The sequence below is a fragment of the Anser anser genome, assembly GCF_964211835.1.
Source record: "Anser anser genome assembly, chromosome: 3".
NCBI classification, from domain to species: domain Eukaryota; kingdom Metazoa; phylum Chordata; class Aves; order Anseriformes; family Anatidae; genus Anser; species Anser anser.
Window position 1 is genome coordinate 6,279,034 of NC_139722.1, and position 14,218 is coordinate 6,293,251.

At 44.2% G+C, this 14,218-nt stretch overlaps 1 protein-coding gene across 5 annotated transcripts in view; it reads right to left on the bottom strand.

Annotated features, from left to right (window-relative positions):
- The window catches only part of RCAN2 (regulator of calcineurin 2), an 81,899-nt gene that overhangs the window by 28,153 nt on the left and 39,528 nt on the right, over nt 1-14,218 (bottom strand). The window contains exon 1 of one of the 5 annotated variants that reach the window (XM_083831780.1): nt 12,081-12,570. The exons of the other annotated variants lie outside the window; for them this stretch is intronic. Coding sequence (XP_083687906.1) covers nt 12,081-12,167 — 87 coding nt within the window. The 5' untranslated portion in view covers nt 12,168-12,570. Of the gene's footprint in view, nt 1-12,080; nt 12,571-14,218 lie in introns of those variants that run through there. 5 annotated transcript variants of the gene reach the window in all.

The following is a 14,218-nucleotide window of genomic DNA, read 5'->3' on the forward strand; positions in this document are numbered from 1 at the left end:
GATGAATCACTCGCTGTTCCCCAGCCGGGCTTGTTGGGGGTCACACCTAATGTGGTCACACGTAGGTGGCAATTCCCCGCTCAGCGCAGGACTGGAACACGATGTGCCTCGGGAAAGGAACACGAGTCCATACGTACTGCAGCACCAGCTCAGCTCTGAGTTACACCCCCGGCTCTCCAAAATTAAAATACGAGCACTTCCAAAACTTGTTTTATCTACATCGAAATCACGCTTTGCTTTAAATTGTTGTGTTGTAATCTTAAAACCAATTCGGTTCCTCCGAATCAAAATGTAAAGTTTCTGCCCTACTCTAAATCAAGCAAACAGAAAGTATATGTTGGGGTTATTTTGGGTTGGTTTTGGTTTGGTTTGTGGGTTGGTTTTTGTTGTTGTTGTTGTTGTTTTCATTCTTTTTTCTTTAGTAACCATGAAATTTCTTTTAATTTGAGAGATCCAGCAAAAATATGTTGAGTTGCTGCAATCTCTTAAGCAAAATCATTTCCAGAAAAGGCTTTTATGATTCATGAAAGTTTCCCTCTGTAGCTTGCCAGTGTGTCTTCATTACCAATTCTTTATGTACATTTCATTTGCAACCTGCTTAACTCTTTGTAGTCCTTCCTTCGCTAATTCTTTAGTACGTGTCGTGGTTTAACCTCGTTAGCAGCTGAGCACCACGCAGCCACTGGCTCACTCTCCCTCCCAGCCCCACAGCTGGACATGGGGAGAGAATTGGAAGGGCGAAAGTTAGAAAATACGGAGGTTTTGATAAAGGCAGATTAATAAGAAAAAAGAAAACCAAGTGATACACAACACAAGTGCTGCCATATGATGCCACATGGTATGGGACATCCCTCTGGGCAGCCTGGGCCAGCTGTCCTGGCTGTGTCCCCTCCCAGCTCCTTGTGGCAGGGCAGCACGAGGAGCAGAAAGGTCCTCGACTCGACTGGTGCTGAGCAGTGCTTACACTGAAACACCAGGGCGTTAACAGCACGATTCCCATCACAAATCCAAAACACAGTGCCGTGGTTGGACGTGGTGCTTAGGGACATGGTTTAGTGGGTGACATTGGTGGTAGGATGCTGTTGGACCAGATTATCTTGGAGGGCTTTGCCAACCTTAATGATTCTATGATATGAGCTACTACGAAGAAAATAAAACTTGAACATTTTCTCATTAGAATAATTTATCATTTAGGCTGGAAGAGACCCATAATATCAAGTCCAACAATGACAAAACACTACCAAGAGCACTGCTAAGCCATGTCCCTCAGTGCCACGTCCACACATCTCTTAAATGTCTCCAGGGACAAGGACTCCCCCATCTCCCTGGGCAGCCTGTCCCAGTGCCTGACCACCCTCTCTGTGAAGCAATTCTTCCTGACATCTAACCTAAACCTCCCCTGGTGCAACTTGAGGCCATTCCCTGGCATCCTGGTTTGGCCGGGTTAATGTATTTAGATGAAGGAGAAGATAAAATGAATTCCTTTTTATTACCGCATAGCTTATAGGCTTTCCTCACAACAGGAATCGCGATGTAAAAAACGGAAAGACACCGGTGCGTGTATGCACGGACAGACACAAGAGAGAAGGATAACCACAGGTAGCAATGTGCTCCTCCTCATTTCACATGGCACAACTTCCATCGACTGCCCTGATTACATTAATGCATGGCCCTGAAAGAGACCACCGTAAGGGACTGCGAGTGTAGCGTCCTCCCACACTCGCCCGCTTTGTGCCCACCGAGGAGCCTCTGATTAGCTATAATCTGCTGGATACAGCTGAGCTTAGTGCTGTTATCATCTCGGAGAGTTTAACTGTGAATTTGATTTCACAGATCGTGGTAGAAAATGGACGGAAAGCATCTGCATAAAGAGAGATTATACACTCTTCCCTCTGAGCTGCTTTTATATTGTCACTAGCATCCATTTCGGCACTGTCCTATAAAACCTTACAATGCTTTCCAGTTTGAATAAACTTCAGAGAAAAAAAAAAATACGTGCTTTGCACTTTGAGAGGCTGTTTTATCTCCAGAGACAGGTCACAGCCTTTAGAGGACACCAATACCTCAAGGTGCATTGATGCTCAAATATCAGAGAAATGCCGTGTAGTGGTCAACACGCAGCTAATCAAAAAAGAAAAATACGATGGAGTATTTTCGTTTCCAATATAGTTCCTAATTAGCCTCCAGGACTTCAGAGCGTTATCAAACCTAATGGAATCAAAGAGTGTATTTCAGAAAATTGGGCTTGTGCAGGCTGGAAGGGAGAAGACTTTGCGTGGAGCTGTAAGAAGCTTCCCAGCACCTAAAGGGGAGACGCTGGGCCCGGGCTACTTACAAGTTATGCAGAGGGAGCAGGAGAGGCAATGGTTTCTGTCCGCCTCAACAGCCGCTAGCACTGACCGCTACAAGACAGGATACGGACGAGGGAATTTCAGTCTTGCAGTGATATAATTGTTTTAGTAGGCAGATGGAAGAAACCCCAGGGTGAAAAAGCAAATATTCCTGACCAAACTGCTCCCATGTCGTTTTTCAACCGACTGGATAATTTCCAGTTGGCACGGGTTCTGTTTAGAAACAAGAGCTGGAAAGTAGACTAATCCTATCTTACAGCTAAAAACAGCGCTGCTCTTCATCAAAATCATTTTCATTTCCTGATGTGAAAAATGTACCAGTAGCAGCACGATATTAAAAAGATACTGGACTGGCATTATGAAACCGAAGCTGCTCTTCATAGGGGCTTGTGTGCAGGGCTGTTGAGAAGTCAGTAGGAAGGCAGCGAGCCCAGCGTCTGGCGGCCAGAGGGGTAACCAAATGTGGATTCTATTTTTATGAACGTTTTTTGAAAAAAACAAGTAGGACATACAAAAATAGCTAGTATCCTGCAGAGTCCAGTTTCTTGCTATGTGCCAGTTTCACGCCGTCCCTGTGTCCTAAAGGAAATTACCTGCCTTACCAATGCCATTATGCAAGTCCATAATGTGTCTCTCAAGGAGTCTGACTCTGAAGAAAGATCCTAAAGCACTAAAGTTTGGTGCAATTAGATTTTAAATGACACAAAAATACACAGGACCAGCAATTTCTGAGGGTCTCAGCCTGCCAGCTGCAAGTCACCACACTGCAGGGGCTGTGCTCACTGGGGCTCACAACCAGAATTTCCATTTTTCAGTTTCAATATTGGCTTGTAGTGTTTCCTTAATCAGTATGGGATACTACTATTTAATTATGAAGGACAAATTATCAACTAAAATTGTCGACTAAGAGTGAACGCATCCATTCTTTGAGTCCCTCAGTGCAGCCCTCAGACTGAGTACAGGGTACACAGATCAGGAACACAACAGACCTAGACTTGCTACAGATAAACCTCAAATTTGATGGAAAACATTTAGGGGCAGATGAATCAAAAGAGGTTGAAAGCAATGGTAGCTTCCTACAGATAAGTGGTCTCAAAATAGAGTCGTTGAAGATAATCTGCAGCTGTTATCAGCTACTTACTTTATTTTACACAGCACATTCCCATTTACTACAGTTTTACCATATCTATACCAATTACTTTCTCTGGAAAGTAAATTCTCCTTATCGAAGGTATTTGAAACCTCCCCTGTACAAAAGCCTTATTGTCCTCCTGCTCTGCTTGTTTCACACTATAGAGAACAGTTAGAGCTTAAGCAGAAGTTTTAGCAAACATCTAGCCAATGACATCCAAAAATGTTCTGTTATTTTCTTGGATGCAGCATGCGTTGGGTAATCTGTTTCTCTGCTACTAGATGCCAAGGAAATGGTTTTATTCAGCACTACTTGGTGACTCAAAGCTGTGTCCCTTACCCCAAGAAATACCTCTTCTTTGGGAGTTAGGATTGTGTGCACGTAGCTTAAATCACAACAGTTTTTCAACAGTTGCAGTCCAGTTATCTGCTACAACAGCAAGAAATTGGTATCTAAACACCCCTCCTCTTTATTCATTCACTGTTAAAAAGAAAAATCAACTTCCCAGATCTCTAAAACTTTAAGTACGTCAATAATTTACTTCTAACATAAGCAGCATACTTATTATTACTATGACTGCATACACATTACTATCACAAAGCATTTGGCTTCGCTCCCAGCTGTCACAATTAATAAGATTTTTTTCCAGTTCACCAATCCCCTGGTTATGGTTCAAGGACTAGCAGTAGCCCACAGGTAGCTGGCTGGTCACACCGTCCTAGAAATCCTGTGACACAATCAGCTGCCTCTCTAGAGAAAGGCAGTACCTTTCACACTTCAGTACTTTTCTTCTTAGGATCTGTAAACCAGATGGCAACATTAAATCTCATTTTACAGACAAAAAGTGTGCATCTGAGAAGTCTAAGTAGCCTGAAGAGAGGAACGGCTCACCTACACCCAGGCAAGCACCCAGGAAACTCCAGAGATTTGCATTAAAATTGTTTAGACACACAAATTTCCTCATAGAGCTGTAACTGATTTCTCCAAGTGTACTCCTCTGCTCTGGTCTTTGCTGTTGCATAATTTCAGGTTGTTCAGAATTTTGACCCTGCCCCACCAGCACGGCATCGTCCCATCATCCACACAATTTTAAAGCTTCTTCTCTAGTCTGTCACACCAGTCATTAATGAAAACGGCAACAAAAACTTGGTTGTGGGAAGAAATACGTGAGCTTGTCTACCTAAATGGCTTCACCACTTGAGAATGAACCACTTCTGGTTTAGGCATTTTTTTAAGAAACTGTGCACCCACCTTATGGGAACTGTGTTTAGGCTGTACGTTACTTATGACAATGACTTGTGGAGCAGTGTGAAAGCTTTAGTCAAAATATCTACTTCCCATGCCTCCTTTATCCCACTTATCCGGTTGCCCCGCCAAGCAAGGAAGGCAATTGATTTAACATGATTTTCTCTGGACAACCCAGGCCTTAGTGGTTCCTACGTACTCACAAACACGCTTTGCAGAATTCAAGTTAGAGAAGATTATCTGTAATTATCCACGCCTTTCTCCCCTTTCTCCTCAAGCACCAATGCTATTTCTTCCCATTTCCAACCCTCAGCAGTCTGTAACTGATGAATTCTGAAAGATAACTTCAAATAGCGATTATTTTATATATATATATATATATATATATAACATTATTTCAGCTATATCCTAACGCATGCTTCGATAGATTTTATCAGGTCCTCTATACTTGAATACCTTACCTCTGTATTTTTGGCACTTTTCTTCTGCTCTGACCACCACACTAGGTGTTTTTTTTTTTGTTGTTTGTTTCTATCAAGTTAGCTGATTATCTGTCAAGCTCTTTATACAACCACGCATGAAATCAGTCATACCATAACCTTTTCTGCATTGTTTGTTCAGTGCTGTCTTCTTGCTGCTATTGGATTTGCACGTTGCTTTCCTCTTTCCTCTTCTTTCTTAGGCACTATAGAACTTTTCTTGTTCTTATTTAAACCCACTGCTAACTGAAATTCATTTTACAATTTTGCACACTTGGTTTTCACTTCATATACAAAGCCTTAAACTGCTGTAAAGCAAAAGGAGTATCTGATCTAGCCACAACAATTTCTTAACACACATCCCATCTGTCCTTCGCGTCTGGATGGATGATCTCCATCATGCACTCAGAAGCGCCGTTTTAACTGCTAATTGTCACACACTTCTCCAGCTCTCAAGCAATCTTCCAAGAAGGCACCGTGCACCAGCTCCACAAGTTTGCTGAAGATGAGTTTTAAAAAATGACATTCCTCATCCATCTAATCTCAGACTTTCCTTATTTGAAAAACGCACTTCAAAATCATTTTCCCCAAAAGTACTTGCCATTAAGTATTTTTCCATTAATTGCTAACTTTGAAATTGAAGATCCGATACAAATTACCCACCTCCATTTGCTGAAAGAAGAACTGTCCCCAAAGCACTCTCAGAATTTGACATAACGTGTCGTAACGTATCACTTAGCGTTTGGATCCTTTCAACAGTACTGTTACTTATTTCTAGTATCATCTACCACACCGTACAATAACAACAAGGGAAAACCCAATTCCTTCTTGCATTCCAGAAAGATGAAGCAGGAAGGAAGACAAAGAAGGTAGGAATAAGATACATTAAAAGAGAACAGATCTTGGTGGTATACAAAATATATTCTGTCACAGATAATGCATACATAGCTTAGTCTAGCCACACCGAGTCACCTGGGGATGAGAGGCTGGAGAGCAGCCCTGTGGAAAGTGATCTGGGGGTTCTGGCTGACAACAAGTTGAGGCTGAGGCAGCACCATGCTCTGGCAGCCAAAAGGGCCAGAAAAACCCTGGGTACATCAGGTACAGCACTGCTAGCTGGGTGAGGGAAGGGATTGTACAAAGGAAGGGCTACAAAGATGGTGAAGGGTCTGGAGGGGAAGGCGTGTGAGGAGCAGCTGAGGTCCCTGGGTTTGTTCAGCCCCGAGCAGAGCAGGCCGAGGGGAGGCCTCATGGCGGCCTGCAGCTCCCTCACGAGGGGAGCGGAGGGGCAGGCGCTGAGCTCTGCTCTCTGGGGACAGCGACAGGACCCGAGGGAACGGCATGGAGCTGGGACAGGGGAGGGTCAGGCTGGGTGTGAGGGAAAGGTTCTGCACCCAGAGGTGGTCGGGCACTGGGACAGGCTCCCCAGGGCAGTGGGCACAGCACCGAGCTGCTGGAGTTCAAGAAGCGCTGGGACAACGCTCCCAGACATAGGGTATGGTTTTGGATGGTCCTGTGTGGAGCCAAGAGCTGGACTCCTTGATCCTTGTGGGTCCCTTCCGACCCAGGATCTTCCGTGATTCTGTGACCTGGTTTCCCCTTGCAGGTTTGCTGTGCAGGATCCCGCAGTGCCAGTGGGGCTGGCTACTCCGTCAGAGCTACTGCAGTCAAGGGCTTTTCCTTGACTGAGCACCAAAAGCAACACCAAATGAGGGCAGCTAAATGCACCCTAACAACACTGATGTTATGAGAAAGTGATCTGTGCTGTCAGGAATTAACATGAACAAAGCAGGAATCAACCTCTAGCCCAGATGGAAAGCATCAGCTGGAGCCAAACGTTATGGCTGCGTATGCATCGAGAAACATTGCCAAGGAGAAAAAGGGGGAAAGTTTAATTTTTTTTCTCTGGACAAATAATAACGTTAAATATCCTATACTGCTGCTAGTGCAGGGGGCAGCTAAGCAATCATGCCTCGAGCTAGTAGCAATTGAAGGTCATTGGTACGATCTAAGCCAAACAAAAGAGTCAAGACTCAACACTGGAAGTCAATAAATACAGGAGGCCCAGACAGTACCCTGACATGAGCCTCAGAAGTCTCCTCTGTGGAAAACTTGAATTCTGTTGGCACTTAGACGAGAAGTTGCTTACTGACACCGAGCCTTATAAATGGGGGCAATTTTCAGTAAAAGGCCAGGCACACACTCCTGGCACCCCTTGAGGTGTGCGGAAGGACAACAGAAAACCCTGCAGCAACAGAGCGCTGGGCAGACGCTCTGCTTGGCCAGCTGCTGAGCCTTGGCAAGTTGAGTGTTACCCAAGTGTTTGATAAACTGTGCTACTCTTTTTGTTCAGCATCTCTTCACCAAGAAAGAATTCACTGCTTGAAACCACACTGTCATGGTTGTTTGCATTCTGCATATGATCAGATAATGTCTTCCAAAGCAAACATGCTGCTTGGCACACGAACGATCAAAACGAAGTAGATTATTTAATGCCTTCGGTATAATCACTCCTGGAAAATATTAAGGGAAAAAGTGTCCAACTATAAAAACATATCCATTAATCTATGTGCAAAAATGTTTATTAAAATAAGGAGATGCATGCAACGTGGTTAGTGGAGACATTTCCCTCGAAACATACAATTTTGCTCAATATTCAAGTCATGCTAACAACCAGCAAGCTATCGGTAAAGCTTGAGACAAAAGTCTTTGACGTGAGAGTGCACATACACAGGCCTTCAGAGAAACACTGCACTAGATCACTATGGACCTGAAAACAACTTCACCTTGGAAAACTTATTCTGAGGAGGGGAAAAACAAACCCAGCAACACAACAACAGAAGATTTGGGATTTGGGTACTTGCATATCAAAGATCTTACACATGTAACACTACATGCAAACAAGAACTATGAGAACAAAAAAGAACTATCAGGTACAGAAAATACTAATGGCAAGAGATTATAAAACAGGTCTTTCAGCTATCAGGATTATTTTCTTTTTTTGTGGTCATGCTGTTGTTTGATTTTCCTCTTGTGTCTCCAGTTTTTGGAGTCATGACTGTGCAACAATCTCTTCCCTTAAACCAAGGCTATGTGGCTAAGGAGAAGAATTTGAAAACATGCCCTGAAACTCCCCAGACAAGGCAGGATTTCTACCACTGGGCAGCTGGCAGTATCCAGAGAGCAGCAACACTTCCCTATTTCTACAGCTTTCTTCACTTGATTCTAGTCTTAGAGCACTTAAACTTTAAACCTCAGAAATCTCTGGGAGCGAGTGAGCCACTTTTACAAATGGAGAATTGAAGCGGGGGTGAAAAGAACACAGGAGCCAAATATTCTTTCGCTCTCAGAAGTTTAGATACGGTGTTAGGCAGCTAAACCTCTCACAGGCAGCTACCAGGCAAGACTGACCTCCAAATACATCCCAAACAAATATCATTAGCAATATGCTCATGGTAGCATTTGAACTAAATAATGAGTTTACAGATTGACAGAGATCCTGCTCCAGTGGGGATTAATGCCCCAAAGCAATACGGTCAAAATAGAGGAACTATTTTTACTGTCTTCCTTGGCTGCCTGTCTCATCTCCACCTTATTTTTTTCTCCTGCATTAAGGTAATGTTCCTATCTGCATTACTTTACCTTACCATCTTCAGATGCAAATTTAATCAGTCTCTATCATTAATATTTCTTCTCTGTTGCACCAGTGCCTGGTTGTCCCAACCATGCATTGCTGCCTAGCCGAATGGCACACGTGAATGTAACTGAAGAGAGAACATGAAGATTTGGTAATATAAGAACATTTTGCTTCAAGTAGGAAGTATGAGTTTAAATTCTCTTCCACTGTTTCGGTAACATCTGGAATATCTCGATTAGAAATAAACAAGATATTCATTAACTAATTGCTTATGTAACAAACATTACATAAATTCATCATCTAGAGATTCTTCATTAAGAAGAATCTTAATTATCCAGGTGAACTTCAAAGCAGAACTGTACTACGCATTTTCTACGGATATCTTCTCAACTTTCCTGATTCCTGACATAGAGGCACTACACGGTTAAGTAGCAACTTGATTAGCCTGACCCAATTTTGGGGCTATAAAAGGCAAGCTCAAAGCAACAGCTGAGAGAGAGCGAAAGGCCCGTTCGATGGGTTCATGGATGGCCAACCAACGGTGTCAGCGCCGTGGGCCAGCTGCCAGTTTCAGGGCACCCACACATGTTTAGTGCAAGGATAAACCGCTCCAAACGGCGAAACTACAAAGCTTTGCCTTCAGTACCAAGCGAGCATTCTCCTGTTCCAGAGGCCAAATGGAAATGGAGCATTTCCGAGCCTGTCTGCCAGACGCTACGAGCACAACGCCTGCAGGATAAGGTCATTTCCATGGGTGGGAAAGCAGCACTAAGCCCAGCAGCTCGCTCTGCTCCGGCACCCAGTGGCAGCCGCTGCCTCTCTAGCATGCGAGCACTCCAGCACGGGCAAACCACTGCTCAGGAGAAGCCGCAGCTCCAAGGAGCCACCATCGTCACCTGCTCCACAGCCCCAACACACGCTGAGCATTTCTGCTGCAGGCCTGGCAAATGGGGCAGCCCCTGGCCACATCAGCAACCTGGGACTTGAGTTCTGGGTGATACTGGTGCCTTCCAGTTGAAGGCAGGGACTTCTGTGCTCGCTTTTGCTCTTTTCCTTCAACTTCCACACCCGTGGCCTCAATCCTTTCCAACCTGAAACCCGGACTTTCCCCTCAAAGTCACCGTTTTTCTACTGACCACCACCATCAGAAAGCTGAAGCGAACCTCTTCTGCAAACAAAAACCCCACAGGTTTTTTGCTGTTGTCGTTGCTGCTGGAATTCTCGGAGTGAGCCAAGAGTAGCAGAAGCTCTCCCCACCTTTAAAAGCACCGGCAGCGCTCCAGCTCCAGCAAGAGGGTGCCCACGCTACGGTCTGCTGGGTACACGGGTCCCAGGGACCAGCTTGGGGGAAGCATGCAGCATCCTGCCCCAGCATTTGTTGGCACCAACATGAAAATGGGTCTGCAGCGAGCCACGGGTGGCCGAGGACTGTCTGCTTCTGGCATCCAAGTCAGGCAACTTAGAAGTCGGCTTACCATTTCCACGCTGCAGTGCAGTCTGCAGTGCAGTCCCACTGTAAATACACCCAAAGTCTTTGCACTCGCTGCGTTTGAATTCAGACGCCAGGGAAAAAAAGGGGAAGGTTTAACCGAAGCAAACAAAGCACTGCAAGTCCAAGTAAAGGCACACGAAAGGGATTCAGTTCCTGCAATGTCCCCGTCAGCCTTTTGTTCTCTGTTAGCCCATGTTCTTCAGCCGTGCTTTTCAGATGCTGCAGCTTAAATCAGCCTAATCTAACTCTCACCAAAGTCGGTGGAGAGCTTCCTGCTGATTTTATGGAATCTGAATTTTTACTTCTCCATCGCTACTGCCATATAAATAAGGACAGAGGAAGATCACTGCAACTTTAATATCTTGCACAGCCTAATATTCAACGTGGACCAGACACTAAAAGACAGCCACTCCAATATGAGCCTATGTCAATGCAGGTCGATTTCTAAATTTAGAACTAAAAAAAATAACAAATCTGTAGGCAATTTAAGAAAGGGAGTAAGACAACAAACATTTTACTACTCAAAGCACTACAGGAAACGTGTCCCGATGCAGGCAGGACTGTCCACCTGAACCACTCCTCTGAATTATTCCCCATCAGTTGCATCTCTGAATCCAGTATTAAACTGTGAAGAAAAAGCTTTTTAAATTAACGAGAATCTCTTGCTAGCAACATAAAAGCATTTGTACACAGTGTGTGTGTGATATCACCTGGTAACAAACCAACAGGGGAATAAGAGTCAGGATAAACTCTTGCGAGTGAAAATGCTTTTTTTCCAGATATTTCCATTGGCTTCAAGGTATGACTCAGAGTTAAACAGAACAGGGGTTCAGAATTTGACCTCAGATTTGTACAGCCTTTTTCCCCCCCATCCCATTCTTCTAATACTAAGAACACGGCAATCAGATTAGGAACTAATGTTGTCTGTATGTGTCCTTTAAATAAACTGCTGAATGTCACTGTGCTATGCCTCTGAGCTCTTTCAGCTGATCTGTGAAAAGCATACTTAAAATTCCTCTTTCAAACTTAATTTGCAGCGATTTTCTCGTAGTAATATCATAACAAATGAGAAAGATAATTGATTTCAACAGTAAGCAATTACATACAATGATTTTTCTACAGCAGTCGTCTATTTAAGAGACTATGAGCCCAGCATATCAAGTCTTTGAATTAAGCATTTGAGGTATTCATACGAGATGCAAGATGCACAACTTTTTGTATTCTGCTCTATTGCAGATGCACCAAAATACTTGCTCCAAACTTTTAACCCTTCGCAAAGATTTCACACTCGTCTGCTCGGCTGGGTTCTGAAGACGAGGACCGGCTCCTGCTCAAATGAGTAAAGACAGCTGAAGATCGTCAATATTGATAAATAACATTCACGGCACGGCTGATCTAAAAAGTGAAACCGGACTAAAAATATCTCGACAAAATTAACAATGAATGGTTTGTTCTGAACATGAAACATGCACATACACAGATGCCAGTTATATAACCCATTTCTTAGATCAGGAAAGAGTAAACACCGGGCTATGCTTTCAGCTTATCAAACCACCGTAAAAAGCAGGCACATTTCTCTCCCACGTTCCTCTCCCCTAATTAACAGATTTTTTAACGGCGTGCCTTTTACTACTGCAGCAGAATCTCATCTGCCTCCGTATCCTGGATTGCTACGTACAAATTCCCATCGCTCCCACAGGCTTTTCTAAGAAGCTTCTGCAACAAAAGAACAGTAGGTGCATACCTTAACCTCTTGGTTGGCAAAAATCTCCACGTCAACCCCACAGGCGACCAGAGTGGAGACATCACAGTCCATGCTACGGGCTGGCATCCCCCCCTTTTGTACACAGAGTTAAGCAACCTCTGAGTAACAAACGACCGGAAGAAAACAAAAATCTTCGGCTCGGTATTTGCTATTGAGCAGTCCGAAATTCTGTTTCAGTGCCGACAATAACTGCAAGCCTCCGCCACGAGCTCTTTGCACTTATCTGAGTTGCTCCTTGCCTTCCCCTCGTACACCCACCGACTGAGCCGGCGGAGCATAGTAACAGCGCTATTCCATCTCTCATGGCAATGACATCACCACCAAGACTGACATAAGCTAAATCTATTTTTTCAACCCTTTTATCTCTAGGCAGCACAGTGGATCAAATTGAACATGATTATGTGCTAAATCTGAACTCCGACTAAATCAATTCAAGCAGCGTTCGCTGGCAACTGAGTCATAGCTGTTGTTTCAGCTGAGTGCTTATGTTGGCAAAAAAAGATCGCCTGACACTGAAAGCTCCGCTCCGAGTGTAAATTAACCCAGCATTTAAAGCCACCAAGCTTACGGTACGATCCATTACTTTATTACACCTTAAAATCCACAGCAGAGCGCTAATAAAATAGAAGCAACAAAAAAGTCAGCATTCTGTTTTACTAGCTCTTCTTTCCCATACAGCAAGCGACGTGACCCCACGCAGGGGATTAGAGAACATCTCGTCCCACCAGCAGAAGCCATCAACATCCTGCAAATGTGACCCCATTACTTACACACACAAGTTACACCCTGACTCATCTTCGGGAAGATCAGAGGCATGTCTGTCCGTGATTCGGAAGTCAACAGCCCTTCAAAGAACAGAACAAGAAAATGTCCCCTGAAATTAGGATGTCACATTAAGCAACCCTTGTACCACCTGTCTTTAGAGTTACTTCTTCCCAAATGCAACAGCTGAGAAGGAAACGCACCAAGTAAAGCTGGTTTGGACCCAGTAACTCAGTGTGTCTGTGCTTCATCGGTTTATTTTTCACATCAGAAAGAGATGTATCAAGAAATAAAAGTCCCAAGTTTGTAGGTATTTTAAAGTTGATCTTTACCCGGAGCTGCAACATCATTTTTCCTCTCATTTTTCATCCTCGCCGTCCATAGATCACTTTTAATTGTTGCTGTCCTAGAGATGACATTTATGGCTAGGTCAGATTTACAGGCAGAATTAAAACCTTTAACTATTGCAGGCCCATCACACCGCAGCAAACACAGGCCGTGCACTCAGCTTGTTCGGCAGCCGACACAAACCCAGCAGCAGCAGCACGCAGCTCAGCACCAGGGGCCGTGCCGCTTACTCCGCTTCACTGGGACATATTGCAGCTGGCACCACGCTTTGGGATGATGCCCACGCTTTGCTGCTGATCTTTAAACTTGACTGTGCAGGACTAGCTCAGATGGGGCTGCAGGCTACGCAATTCAAAACAAAGACACCTGGGGAAAGGGCCTCGAGTTCCTTGCACCAAAAGGATGGCCGGGACATCTGGAAGCAGAAGGTCCACACCAGGCTCAAGCTGCCCAGCTCCCTGCCTCGTTCTTTTGCCAGCGCCAGAAGTTTGGGGAGCGCAGGGACCTGCAGGTTAGTTAACAAAAGAACAACCTCTGCTGAGAAATTGGCTCTTCACCCCTGGGAGCTGGCAGTAAATTTGGATGCTGATACAGCAAAGCTGACATCTATTATCAGAACTTTCTTTTCCAAGTTCTGGTCAATTACTTGGCCATTTTTTAACTGGCATTTATAGTAACCCCGTCAGCAGCAATCGCAAAGGAAGATCCGAAACCAGACTAGAAACTTATCCCAGCACTAACGATTTTACAAACTGGGAATATAGAGATCAACAGAAATAGATAGGACAGTACAAGGCAGCAAATGAATGAATACGGCTCGTCAGCTGTTTTCTACGCCAGTCACTTGTTTTTTCCCCCCCCCACAAACTACAGTAAAATATTTTTAGCAAAGAATTTGAAGTTAACATTCCTGTGCATGTTTAGAACTTTTATGCACATATTTGAATATCGCATATATGAGATATCACAGAAAAAAAAGCATACAGATGCCTGACTGAAGTTCTAAG